Source organism: Pristis pectinata, chromosome 32 (assembly GCF_009764475.1).
Source record: "Pristis pectinata isolate sPriPec2 chromosome 32, sPriPec2.1.pri, whole genome shotgun sequence".
NCBI classification, from domain to species: domain Eukaryota; kingdom Metazoa; phylum Chordata; class Chondrichthyes; order Rhinopristiformes; family Pristidae; genus Pristis; species Pristis pectinata.
The window spans coordinates 16,918,131-16,932,453 of NC_067436.1; the positions used below are offsets into that span (position 1 = coordinate 16,918,131).

Here is a 14,323-nt window from a genome sequence, read left to right on the forward strand (position 1 = left end):
AAACAGGGACAGATTTTCCTAGTTGGAGACAGGACAGGAGAGTAGGTAAAGATGCACAAAAGGTCCCTTGGAAGATGAGAAAGGGGAATTACTATTGGGTAATGTGGAAATGGCTGAAGCCTTGAATGACAATTTTGTGTTGGTCTTCACAGTGGAGGACATGTCCAACATGCCACATAGAGATGTTATGGATGTGATGGGAAGTGAGGACCTCTATACAATCACTGTCACTAAAGAGTTAGTGATGAGCAAACTAATGGGCATAAAGGTAGACCAGTCCCCTGGTCCTAATGGGATGCATCCCAGGATACTGGGAGAAATGGTGGAAGTTATAGTAGACGACCTTGTGATAATTTACCAAAATTCTCTGGACTCTGGGCCGGTCCAAGCAGATTGGAAGACAGCGAATGTTATACCACTGTTTAAAAAAGGATGTAGGCAAAAGGCAGGTAACTATAAGCCAGTTAGCTTAACGTCAGTAGTCAGGAAAATGGTTGAAGCTATCATTAAGGAATAAATAGTGAGACATCAGGATAGAAATAGCTCCATTAGGCAGGCGCAGCATGGATTCAGGCAGGGCAGGTCTTGTTTGACAAACTTACTGGAGTTCTTTGAGGATATAATGAGTACAGTGGATAGAGGGGAAAAGGTGGATGTTGTATACTCGGATTTCCAGAAGGCGTTCGATAAGGTGCCGCATAAAAGACTCATCCATGAAATAAGGATAGAGGATTGGTTAACCAATAGAAGGCAGAGAGTTCAGATAAATGGGCGTTTCTCTGGTCGGCAATCAGTGGTGAGTGGGTGCCGCAGGGGTTGGTTCTGGGTCCGCAACTGTTCACAATATACATTAACGATTTGGAAGAGGGGACAGAGTGTAGCATTTCTAAGTTTGCTGATGACACTAAATTGAGTAGAAAAGAAAATTGTGCAGAAGATGCAGAGAGTCTGCAGAGAGATATAGATAGGTTAAGTGAGTGGGCAAGGGTCTGGCAGATGGAGTACAATGTTGGTAAATGTGAGGTCATCTACTTTAGAAGGAAAAATAGAAGATCAGATTGTTATTTAAATGGTGAAAGATTGCAGCATGCTGTTGTGCAGAGGGACTTGGGAGTGGTTGTGCATAATTGCAAAAGGTTGGTTTGCAGGTGTAACAGGTTATCAAGAAGGCAAATGGAATGTTGGCCTTCATTGTTATAAGGGTTGACTTTAAGAGCAGGGAGGTTATGCTGCAACTGTACAGGGTACTGGTGAGGCCACACCTGGAGAACTGCATGAAATTCTGGTCTCCTTACTTGAGGAAAGATATACTGGCTTTGGAGGCGATACAGAGGAGGTTGACCAGGTTGATTTCTGAGATGAGGGGGTTAAATTGAGTTGCCTGGGACTATACTCACTGGAATTCAGAATAATGAGGGAGGGATCTTATAGAAGGATATAAATTTATGAAAGGGATAGATAAGGGCAGAAAGATTGTTTCCATTGGTAGGTGAGACTAGAACTAGGGAACATAGCCTCAAGATTTGGCAGAGATGAGGAGAAACTGCTTTTCCCAGAGAGTAGTGAATCTGTGGAATTCTCTGCCCAGGGAAGCAGAGGAGGCTACCTCATTAAATACATTTAGAACACAGATTTTTGCATAGTAGGGGAAAAGGTAGGTAGGTGGATCCGAGTCCACGGCCAGATCAGCCATGACCTTATTGAATGGTGGAGCAGGTGCAACAGGCCAGAGGGCCTACTCCTGCTCCTATTTCTTATGTTCTTAAAACAAAAAAAAGGCGTTGAAAGACACGAGACACACATTTGGGTTTAAAAGACCAAAAGCATTCAAGTGAGGGAGTTCTACTGCAATCAGTCTTTAATTAAGTTCAAGTGTGCAGAGGGAAAGAGCAATGTGTCACCAATGTCACCAAAAGTGACTTGCAAATAAAAATGCTGTTAATTAATAACCCACTATTATGAAAAAAAAAGCTTTTTATTTTAGAAGTATATTTTTGGAATTTTTTGGACTGTTTACTACCCATACTGAAATGAGACAAAAGAATTTTTGCACTAGCCTTCAATCACAATTAAAAACTTCTGTCGAGTGCAGAAAAGATTTACAAGGATGTTCCCAGAACTTGAAGGACTGAGTTATAGGGAGAGATTAGACAGGCTAGGACCTTATTCCTTAGAGTATAGGAGACTGAGAGGTGATCTTATAGAGGTGTATAAAATCATGAGGGGCATACTCAGGGTGAATGGACTCAGTCTTTTTCCCCAGGTTGGGGAATCAAGAACTAGAGGGCACAGGTTTAAGGTGACAGGGGAAAGATTTACTAGGAACTTGAGGGGCAACTTTTTTTTAAAATATACACAAAGGATGGTGTGTGCGGAGTGAGCTGCCAGAGGAAGTGGCTGAGGCAGGTACAATAACTTTTAAAAAGCAGTTGGACAGGTACATGGATTGGAAGGGTTTAGAAGGTTATGGGCCAAACGCTGGCAAATGGGACATCTTGGAATGCATGGACCAGTTGGGCCGAAGGGCCTGTTTCCATGCTGTACAGCTATGACTAGCTGATTTTCCTTATGTGATACCCATCATTTCTTCATACAGCCTTACCTCAGAATACAGGTCTGAAGGACGGTTCATGCTGCCTGTGCAGTTGCTGATGCCCGATTTGCAGCAGCTGATTGGCACGCTATTATTCTTGGTTTGTTTGAACCATTGTGTATCTTCCCAATCAGAGTAATTGTGGATACCACAACAGCGCAGCTTTCAAAAGGAAATACAGAAGTTAGTTAAAATCTGCAGACATGGAACTCACTTACCATAGTTTACATACATGCATACTTGCATCACTAAACTGTTAAAACAATGGAAATAACCAGATATCCATTCTTTTATATTTTGGCTTGCTAGCACAATTACCATCACTAAATGTAATAACATTTCTGCAACTATTTTCTTTTGGTAGATTTCCTATCCCTTCAGGCATTGAGACAGTAAAGATAAAAATCAGGAAACTGCAGATGCTGGAAATCTGAAATAATAAGAGAGATGCCGGAAATACTCAGACTGCATCTGTGGTAAGAGAAACGGGGTTAACATTTGTGGTCAAAGACCCTCCATCAGTTGTTCAACCTAAAATTTTAAACTGTAACAATGTTAGTCAATTACCTCCCCCACTCCACCCTGCCTCACTTCCCATTGGCTACACCAAACAGAGTGTAAATCAAACTGTTGATTTTCCTCTCCCTAACCCGGGGGCAGAAGTAGCAAAATGGTTGCATCTCAAATGCTGCCACTACAAATGAAAGTTAATGCTGCAGATTCTCAGGTCAATAGGAAGGCTTTCCATAATTTTCCACATGAAGAAACTGTCATCGAAACACATCAACTAATATAATATAGATTGGGCAAGTAGTAATTTTGTATTTTGAATTGGAAAAAATTATTGTACTCCGAGGATATCAGTAACGTTGAAGGACTGGAAACAAGGCATAGAAGGCTAAAGAGCAAATATGGGTAAATGGCATTGGCATAGATATCCACAATGGTTGGCATGGACATATTGGGCCAAAGGGCCTGTTTCTGTGCTGTGTGATTAAGACTCTATGCTACACTAACAGCTAACAATTATCTAAAACTTTGAGAGCCCCTTAAACAAGGTTTCAGATTTCCAGCATCTCCAGTTTTCACATAAGATTACCTTGTGGCTTTGTACATCAACTGAAAATCTGTAAACAGCTCATTGATTCCTTAACTCCTGAGAAAGTTTATTTCTCTTGCTACAAATTCTAAAAATAAAAGCAAACACGTATAGGCTAGAAAGGAGTCCGATTACCATGTATGGAATCGTAAGTGAATATTGCCTACAATTGCCTTACTACACCAACCCAGAAAATGCAGTACAATTAAACAACTAGCTTCTGGACTAGAAACAAATAGAAACATTGGGCAAGGTTTCTTACTACTGACTGCTAGTCATTCTTCAACTGAATCCTACCCCATCAAACAAATGTAAAGAATCCCAAGGCATTAATTCTCCAGACTCTTGAGCAATCTCTCTCAAATAAACAACCCCACAAACCCAAAATTAACAATATTTATCTAACTGATATTTGCCTCTTGATTTTCCCATGCAAGTGTTATAGGATGAGGTTAGGTGGTATGGAAACACCAAATGGATTAATATCATGAAAATTTGCTGTGTAGATGGCAGCCATGCATCACATTACAAATCAGGCCAATAGATAAAGAGCAATTCAGATCAAGCCTACTTCTGGCTCTCATTCCTCAATTCTGAAGGTTACATCAAATGTGCATCTAGTTACTTGTGTGAGATGAGGGTTTCTACCACCACATTTACAGTTATTTCTAATGTATGATCTTTAAAAGGTCAATAAAAGTTGTTGAAAAGACATGGAGGAAGCTTTTCTTTATCACCTGAGCCACAAGATGAGAACAGGAACCGCATACAACCCAGCCTGACTAAGTACAACAGTGTTCTGACCACTACTTTACTGAAAAGAATGCATTTGCATTGGACTGGATACAAAAGGACATTTACAAGGTCACTGCCAGGACTGGAAAATTTACCCATGAAGAAAAACCAGAAGAGGTGGGGTTGTTTTCATTGAAATAGATGGGGCTAAGGGGAGACTTGTGAGGTGTATAAAATTATGATGGGCTGAGAGAGTAGATAGGAAGGATTCATTTTCCTCAGCAGGGATCAAAAAGCAGGAGGCACAAATTTAAAGAATTGGTGGAAGGTTCAGAGGGGAGGTGAGGAAAATGATTTTCAGCCAGAGGGTGATAAGGTCCAGAACACCTTGTTTGAAAGGGCAGTGCAGGCAGAACCCTCACTACACAAAAAAAAAGCTTGGATGTGTATGAAGAGCAAAGATCTGCAGGATCACGCTCTCAATCTAATGGCTTCATCAACAGTTTATCATCATGGCAATCCTGGGCTCATCCTATTAGTCCCTTTGTCCTAACAATCACTCCCTCATCCTCACTGCACTTGATGTTGGCATGGACATGGTGTGCCAAAAGGCCTGTTTCTGTGCCCGAAACACTAACAACATTGACAGTTACGCATCAATTTTTTTTACACTAATCCTGCTCTAGCCCATTTTATTCTCCCCACTTGCCATTAACCATCCCCCATGACCCAGATTCACTTACACATTAGGAGCAATTTACAGTGGTCAATTAACCTACCAATTTGCACGTTTTTGGGATGTGGAAGGAATTCAGAGCACCCGGAAGAATCTCGTGGGGTCATAGGGCGTACATTCAAACTCCAGACAGACAGCACCAGAGGTTAGAATTAAACCCAGGTAGCTGGAGATGCGAGGCAGGAACTCTACTTGCTGTGTCACTGTGCTTCCCTCAGTGTCGTAGAGACATAACACAGAAGTAAACCTGTCAGTCCAATGTACCACACTGACCAACAAGCAACCACCTATACTAACCCCATTTACCAGCATTTGGTCCTTAACCTAGTGATTCAAGTGCTCCTCTAGATATTTCCTAAATGTTTCAAGAGTACCTGCCTCCACAACACTCAAGCAGTGTGATCCAGATTCCAAACACTCCTGGGTGAAAAAGGTCTTCCTCAGATCCCCTCTAAACCTCTTACCTTAAACTTATGACCTTTAATTTAAGCAGAATGATTAACAGGCAGATGGCAGTGTTGAAAGCCAGCTGCTGAAGCATTCATCTTAATCATGTGCAAATGGCCAAAGATAAAACATGTGTAAATTATTTAGTTAATCTCACCTGTCTCTGTACATAATCAATTGCACGGCTGGCAGCATCCGGGTATGTTCCATTGTATTCGTTATACACTTTCTGAATACTGTTATCAACCTCATCCTCCACCTATGCAGAATGAAACAAGGTTTCGATATGACCAGCAAATTTCATAGAATTTTAGAAAAGATATTAGTTAAATGTCAGTTTTAAGATCATTTTTGCTCACTGTAGTTAGGAAACAATTTGGAAGTATAACCACTATAAACATTTCCCATACACTGGGTTCCACTGACTCTTTTAAAGCAGCAGAAAATACAGCAAGTTAACAAGTTATACCCCAGAGTTTGTCAGGTGTGAATTATGCATGAGAACTTTAATTCTATTAAAGGTCCATATACAGTACCATGACCATATACAAGGATGGTGCAATACCAAGGGCAACCTTAGTTTACAGAAGGATTCCACTAGCCCCAAGTACAGGATTGCAACTGCAACATAAACCATGTTAATTTTTGGCATGAAATTAATAATTCTGTTGTATATGAAACTTTATTATCCAAAATTAATCTTGGCCTGCTGTTATAGAATAAATGTTATGAATTCGTTTGTAAGCTACCTTAAGTGCAAATATTTGCTCATTTGATTTCAATCATCTGTAATAACAGATTCAGCTGGCATGGAATAAGCAAAATGGTCTGAAGTTTTACCGTAGAAAGTAAAATCTTGAAGAAGCAATTCGAGCCATTTATCTATTCAATCTAATGCTTATGCAACGTTCAAGAGGACCACACAGGTTCGGCGGGTTTAACTATACAGTGACAATGAAAATATACAAACTGGCCCCCATGATTCTAACAAATCCATAGCTTGAATTTTCATATCTATCCACCTTCCAAATTTTCCTACAATGACACTTCAAGGCACAGAACACACTTTGTAATGTGGGTCATAATACTTCTGGTCTTTCATCTCTAAAGACTGTGCATTTCGGTTAAACACGAGGAAGATTCAGGAGCAAGTCCCCATTCCACATCATCCCTTGACAATGATCTTGTCTTTTAGGAAAAGGACTAGCTTTTAAAGTTTCTCCATCACTAGCCCATCCAACAGACCACACTTTTCATTAGTTAACTGTATACCAAAGTCAACTTTGTCTGTTAATTTGATCTTGTATTGTTGTCTTACTGACACACCTTTATTTCAGTTTTATTTTTCCTATAAAGCTGATCTCTCAATCACATTTTGAAGCCAAACATCCAAGTTTTTCTAATCATATGCTTATAAATTAACTCTATGATATTAACGATTGAGCTTCTAACTTCTTTTTGTCTGGTCTTTGGAGCTCAAATATCAGTTATCTTGGTGAGAGGAAATGGATACAAAATCCAAGGTGCTGTCTGACCACAACACTGTGGCTTAAGCTGACATTTAGAGGCTTTTAATGCTGACAATATATTGCAGTTTTATGCTTGCTTTGTTGATTCTCACAGAACATTCAAAGGATGCCTGGGTCTGAAATCTAAACATCTTAGTCACAGGATGTGTACAACTAGTGGTTGCTGCAGCATAAACTGACATTTAATTATACAAATTAGAGGCACTTTATCTACTGTTATTGGTTTATAATTGGTAACTATAAATGACAATTAAGTATTGTCAGTATTCCTTTTCCCTATAGCTTTCTAGTAGTGGATAGCAGTCTCTTTGCTTTTTACACAAGTTAGCATTAGGCTCTCCTATCCCAAACAAACAGGAAATAGAACTACATTTACCTTTGCTCTGTAGATATAGCCGAGTACTACGACAACTCCTTCTGTGATGAAAACTATCAGTAGAATCAGCACAAACTTTTGAGAGAAAGAGAAAAGTATTTCAGTTTCTGCAGTGTGACTGATGTTACTGACTTATGTTACAGATAATCATTTGAACCAATTCAAAACACATTTCCTTTCCTTACTGTGAAGTTTCTTTCATTAGTCAAGAATACATGTTTCTAAACATGAATATAAAACTTGAACAGCAAGCATCTTTTGGCTATTCAGCAGTCACTTAACCTGGCAACCAAAAGAGTAAAGGCTGCCACCAATCCCCTGAAACATTTAAGAATTTTCTCTGACTTACTTTCCCATTAAGTGCCATCATCTTCCAATGCTTCCAGATGGTGAGCATTGTTCAAGTGCAGGTGCCCTAGTGTGCATCATGTATACAATTCCATTTGTTCAACAAGGGTGAATAGTTCTGGTCACCACATAATCGGGCAGACGTGATTTCAGGAGAGGGTGCCTGGGATGGAACATTTTAGTTACAAGGACAGACTGGATAGGCTCAGTTTGTTTTACTTGGAGCCAAGGAGGGAACCTGATAGAAGAGGTTATGAGAGGCATCGATAAGGTAGACAGTAGGAAACTTTTCCTCGTTGCCAATGCATCTAAAGCTAGGGGACACAGGTTTAGGGCAAGGGAAAAGAGAATTAGAAGAAATAAGTGAATTAGACAGGATCTGAGGAAGGATTTTTTCCACCCAGAGGTTAGTTGGAATCTGGAATCTACTGAGTGGTGAAAACAGAGACTCTCACAACAATGAAGTATCTGGACGAACAAGGCATAAAAGGCTATGGACCAAGTGTGGGTAAAAGGGATTAGTAAAGGTAGGAAATTGATCATCGGCATGGGTATAGTGGGCCAAAGGGCTGGTTTCTGTGCTGTACGACCATGAATGGGGCGGGTGACAAGAGAATGCTTTCTAATGTTGCTCATCCAATCTGAGTTTATCAATGAACATAATCCAAAAACGATCAATTCTCATTATTTATCTCCAGCCTATTTTTCAGATTATATTTGTACAGCAACAGTAGCACTATGTACACTTTCAGCAGTACTAGTACATTTTACATATAGATCACCATCAGCACCTTTCAAGTTATATTTTGCATAATCACTATCCTTTCTTTTCTTTACATTGCTTGGGAGGATAATAAAACACAACAGCATTTATTTGTAGGGACACTTTGTCATTACCAAAGGATTGTTTCATTTAAGCAGATGTTGTTGGCTCAGTAACTTTAAGTCAGTCTCTCCCAATGAAACTACCAGCATAAACTGTTTATTCGTGTAGTCAACCCAAAAACCAAGTTCCCCACTATTTCTTACTTACTGTGATTATGCTGTTACAGACTCAGTGAAAGTCCCTTTAAGATAGAGAGTGTGTGTATGTGTGTGTGGGGCGTGCTTACGTCAATAGAAGATAAAGGACGTAATGACGTTGTTGAAGAAGTTAGAAGAAGAAGGAGAGAGAGAGAAGGGAGAGAGACACCAGCCTGCTTGTTTTCTCTATCGATGGATGAGAAACAATAACTGTGTTTGCCACAGAAATCCATGTATGGAAGTTGGAAGTAATCTGGTGGAGTTCACTTTGTTGCTGACCTGTAGAGGGAAACAGGAATTTGTGTGTGGACGACCACGATTCGGATGCTTTTCGGGGTGAGGAAGTCACTACCGAGTAAACACTGAAGTGTCGTTTGGGTTCCATCGTGGAACATTTGGATTTCATATGTACTCTCTCTATGTTTCTCTATGTCTAATCTTCAGACAACTGTGGTTGTTGAAGAAGCCCTTGCTCATGTTTCACCTTATGGCTTGCGGAACTGAACTTTAAGAACCATTCCGGAACTGGGAGTTTTGGACTTTGCCACACCCACACACACACACACGAAGAGTTGTTTTGGGGTTAACGTTCGAGGTTTAACATTTTTGAATTCTAACATACTAACATTTTTACTTTTATTTTACGTATTATCATAAGTAGTAATTAATAAAATAGTTTTTAACACTGAATCATGCTCAGTGTGTTTCTTTTGTTGCTGGTTCGTGACAATGCAGTTAAAACATGTGAACCCAAATTTGATTCCCAACCTGTTATGACTTGGCCAGGAATAGGGCAGGAGTAGCAAGTAACATGAGCACATATCTGGACTAAGAGGCAGGGTGGGAAAGGAGTGCCAGCTAGGATGCAGAATGAACTCAGCTGAAGTGTACCCCTGGGACAAAATTGCCTGTCTACTTTCACTCATTGGCTACTTTAAACGAAATGGAGGAGAGTTGTATTGTTGAAACCATATCTCAGTACAAGTTAGGGGAGCACAAATTTGACAGAGAAAAAAAATAGAACTTCATGAAAAGGATAATCAGATGGTGTCATTCATGGCTTATATTTCACTCCACAAATACATTAATGTGTCTACTAGGGACAGCATTTAAAATGCAGTTTCTCCTTGGCGCATTTATCACCATTTCTTCCACATAACACTGCTTCCCAAATACAAAACAGTATTTGATCCAAAAAGGATCTTAATTTCAAAACAGATTTTAAAATAAGATTGTTTCAAAAATATATCCAACATTTTAATTACTAAAGTTACAGTATGTGCCTTCAGATGGAACATTTTACTTCAGATTCTAAAATTTAGTCCAACTCACAGTTGCCAGGCCGCAGTGGCTTTCACGGATAGTGGCACAGCAGCCAATTAAACCAATTATAAACAGGAGTGTCCCGACCCCTATGATGACAACAGCAGGTATCAGCGTGTATACATCTTCGAAGAAGTGATCGTAGTCATCATATGTAATGAAGACATAGGCACCAACATAACAAAGGATTCCTGCTGCCGCCTGTGTGGGTAAACAAAAGGAAAACATTGAATATTCTGCAATTATTTTTACTGTGATGGTCCAATGAGGTGACAGTTTTTGAATCAACTAGCCATTTGATCTGACTACTGGCTCCACCTTAATGTTGTTGCAATGTGGGTATTGGCAGCCCTTCATTTATCATCCATCTCCAGCTGCCTGCAAACATATCACACCTCTGGATCAGGTAGTAAGTATAACCACTACCAACCCCTGTCCAAGCCTTGAAACTCTTGCAAAAAAAGAAAAATTGCACCCAATAAGGGAACCATAGAAACGCAGAGTGCAGAAATGGGCCCTTTCAACCCACCTCGTCCACGCTGACCACGATGCCCATCCATGCTAATCTCCCATTTACCTACAATAGGCCCATGTCCCTCTACACCTTTCCGACCAAAGTACCTGTTCAAGCACTCTATAAGTGTTGTAATTGTATCTGCCTCCACCACTTCCTCTGGCAGCTTGTTCCGGATATTTACCACGCTCTGAAAAACTTATCCCTCGGATCTCCTTTAAATTTCTCCACCCTCACATTAAATCTTTGCCCTCTGGTTCTAAACTCCCCTGCCTGGGAAAATTATTTTGACTATCTATCCCACCTATGCCCCCTCAGAATCTTACATATCTCTATAAGGTCACCTCTCAGCCTCCTACGTCGAGTGAGGATAAACCAACCTATCCAATCTAACTACAGCCCTCCATTTCTAATGAATCTCTTGTGTACTTTCTCTATTGCTACCGCATCCTTCCTGTGGTGTGGCAATCAGAACTGTATGCAATAGGCCAAGTGAGGTCTAACCAATGATTTTTTTTTAAAAAAAAACTTCAACATTATGTCCCAACTCTCTGCTTTGGCCTATGAAGGCAAGCATACCAAATGTACTTTTGACTACCCTATCTACCTGTGTCGCTACTATCAGAGAGCTATGGACTTGCACCCCAAGGTGTCTGTACATCAACGGTCCTCAGGTCCCTGCCATTTACTCTATATGTCCAACCAGAATTTGACCTTCCAAAGTGCATTACCTCGCACGTCTGGTTTAAATTCTCTGTCTCCATTCCGCACAACTTTCCAGCTGATCTAGGTAGAAGAGGTTGTACAGGCATTTACAATAGAGCAGAATTTGGGGGGAGGTGGGCGGGCAGAAAGAGAGGGAGAGAGAGAAGCATTTTTGAACCATCACAGTGTTTAATCTTGGAGTTTAGGTTGTTGCAACCTGGGACACAATTAACAGCACTATCGTTAGTTTAGATTGAGTTTTGCAGATAAGGGAGAAAATATGTAAAAGACGGTCTGTAAAGATGGGTGGTATACCAGCACCTAATTACCTCCATCAGCGTAATCCCAAAGCACCAGCAGTAACAAATGTTGCCACAAGAACATTAATGTTGAATATCTCAAGGACCCCACAAAGATCTTTTTTTCAGAAAAGAACTCTCAGACAACTTGAAGACTTCCAAACAACAGGATCCAGATTGCCAGTGGCATCCAAACCACCCTGAAGTCCTCTATAATTAGTACAAGTTAATAAACTCTTGACCTCTCTACCAAAATAAAACTGGACTCGTTTGACAAAAGTAACTCAGAAATGCAAGAACTAATTAAAAACAAATGCAAGGCATTCTTGCATTGGAGGCTTCACTGCATCTGAAGAGAGAAGAAAGAGCTCTAAAGGCACCAGAATACCAAGGGTCAAGGGCAAATCCAAGATGTCAAGAACAGATAGTGGTGGAAAGAGTGCAGACGGTCTGGCAGCTGACTGATCACCATGGAGATGCATGAATTCTTTAGTGATGCCCAATCTATAATGTCACATTCAGCACTCAGAACATGGTCCCCTCCACAATGGAGAAAACAAGTTCAAATTGGGTGAACTTTGAGTCTGCAGAGACAACCCCAGACTTCATGTTGCCATTCACTCTAATTCTCCATCCCACTCCAAATGTCCAACTTCATACACTGTTCCAACAATCCCCAATGCAAACTTGAGGTACAGCATCTCCTCTTCCATCCAGATATGTTGCAGCTTTTGGGACTCAATATTGAAATCAACAATTTCAGGCAATTTGCTGTTTCTGTTTGCTTCAAGTCTGGCTACTTTTGCTGTACTATCATGTAAATCCAGTTTTTAAATCTCTTCACAGTCACTATGTGATCTGCTGTCCATTCTCGGCATTCTCCTTTTGGTTTCAGGTCTGTTCAACAGGTCTGACTTGCATGTCAATTTCTTCATTGCCTCACACTCTCTTATCTACAAACCAGATGACTGTGTAAATAGCAGGATTATCTTGGCAACCCTGGTCTCATCCTAATGAGAGATATTCCTTTTGTCCTACACATCCCCCCCTCACCTTCTCTGCAATTAAAACTAATTTGTTTGCTCTTGCACAGTTTTGACCAAGGGTCTTCTACCTGAAATGTTAATGGTTTCTCTTCCCACAGATGCTGCTTGACCTGCCGAGTGTTTGGACAGAATCTGCTTTTATTTTACATTTCGAACATCTGCAGCTTTTCTCATTTTTCTTTAAGAATTTTGTGCATTTAAGCAATATTAAAGTGTTTAAAACAAATTTGTACAGTGGTAGTAACAGTAAATTTGCAGTGAAAACAGATGATGTAGCAGCAGAGTTTGATCGACAATATAATCAAAACAGATTTTTAAAACTGTAAAAATGATTAAAATGAACAAACTAGCCGAGTTTAAAATGAGAAAATATTTGCATTGCAAACACAAAATTAGGAAAACCTGCAAAAACTTTACATGGGTTGTGCTAGTCTTGAGTTATGAAATCTGGTCAATTGTTCAAGTTCCTTTCTGAATTACCAACATATTAGAATGAGGCTAATGGACAGTTTGATTAGCAAGCCCAAGTTTGATTAGCAAGTAAACAACTTCAAGACAATTCTGAATCTTCTGAAGGGTTTAAATAATATGGAAACCCTATGACCTGGTCCACTCAGAAAAAATTAAAAGCAAATTTTTTTAATTGAATTCTATGGGAAGAGAAACCAATATACAATGTCAGAGGAACCAACACAGAAATATGATTTAGTTAGAAACCCTTTGACTCTGTTAAGATTCTTAAGCATAATGAAATGCACTATTACTTTAATTACCAAGGAATGCTACAGCTCAGCCAGTAGGAAGCATCTGTCACTGGAGACTAACCCATCAGGAACCAATAGCAAGACTATGAATCTGATATTGAGTTAATTGGCTAATACTGCTGCAGACTAAAGGCATGAAGCCAGTCTTACCTGTCTGCACACTTTTCGATGTGACTAGGATTCACACCGCCAAAGAGTGAGAACCTTACAGCAGGTGTTATGGTTAACGATTTGCCAGCTGCCATCTTTCTGGGTGCCATAATATCAAACATAAATGATGGAAAATATTTTGGTTGCTAGGGCATTTGTTGATATTGTCACATCTAAACCATGCCACATTTCAATTTTTAGGTTTATATAAGTACTGCAACAATCCATTCCAAATGGCACCGTGTTGTTTATAGCGATGTTTAATCATACTGAGTAGTTTTTGTCACAGAGTTCATTTCTCACCACATTTACAATTGAGATCAAGATCATTCAAACTCCAACGTGTGATTCAATTGCGTCCCTCTACCTTGTAGTTTGGCAACTTGGTTGTGTTTTATTAACATCTTAGACCATAAGACATAGGAGCAGATTCAGGCCATTTGGCCCATTGAGTCTTCTCCGCTATTTGACTAAGGCTGATTTATTATTCCCTCTCAACCCCATTCTCCGGCCTCCTCTCTGTAACCTTTTGACACCCTTACTAATCAAGAACCTATCAAGCTCTACTTTAAATATACCCAATGACTTGGCCTCCACAGCTGTCTGTGGCAATCAATTCCAGATTCACCACCCTCT

General features: G+C 40.0%; 1 protein-coding gene across 1 annotated transcript in view; it reads right to left on the minus strand.

The window, feature by feature from the left end:
* Positions 1 to 14,323, minus strand: part of LOC127585246 (tetraspanin-3-like) — a 48,948-nt gene that overhangs the window by 19,384 nt on the left and 15,241 nt on the right. Inside the window, 4 exon segments of the mRNA XM_052042553.1 lie at positions 2,603 to 2,755; positions 5,768 to 5,869; positions 7,516 to 7,590; positions 10,219 to 10,410. Coding sequence (XP_051898513.1) covers positions 2,603 to 2,755; positions 5,768 to 5,869; positions 7,516 to 7,590; positions 10,219 to 10,410 — 522 coding nt within the window.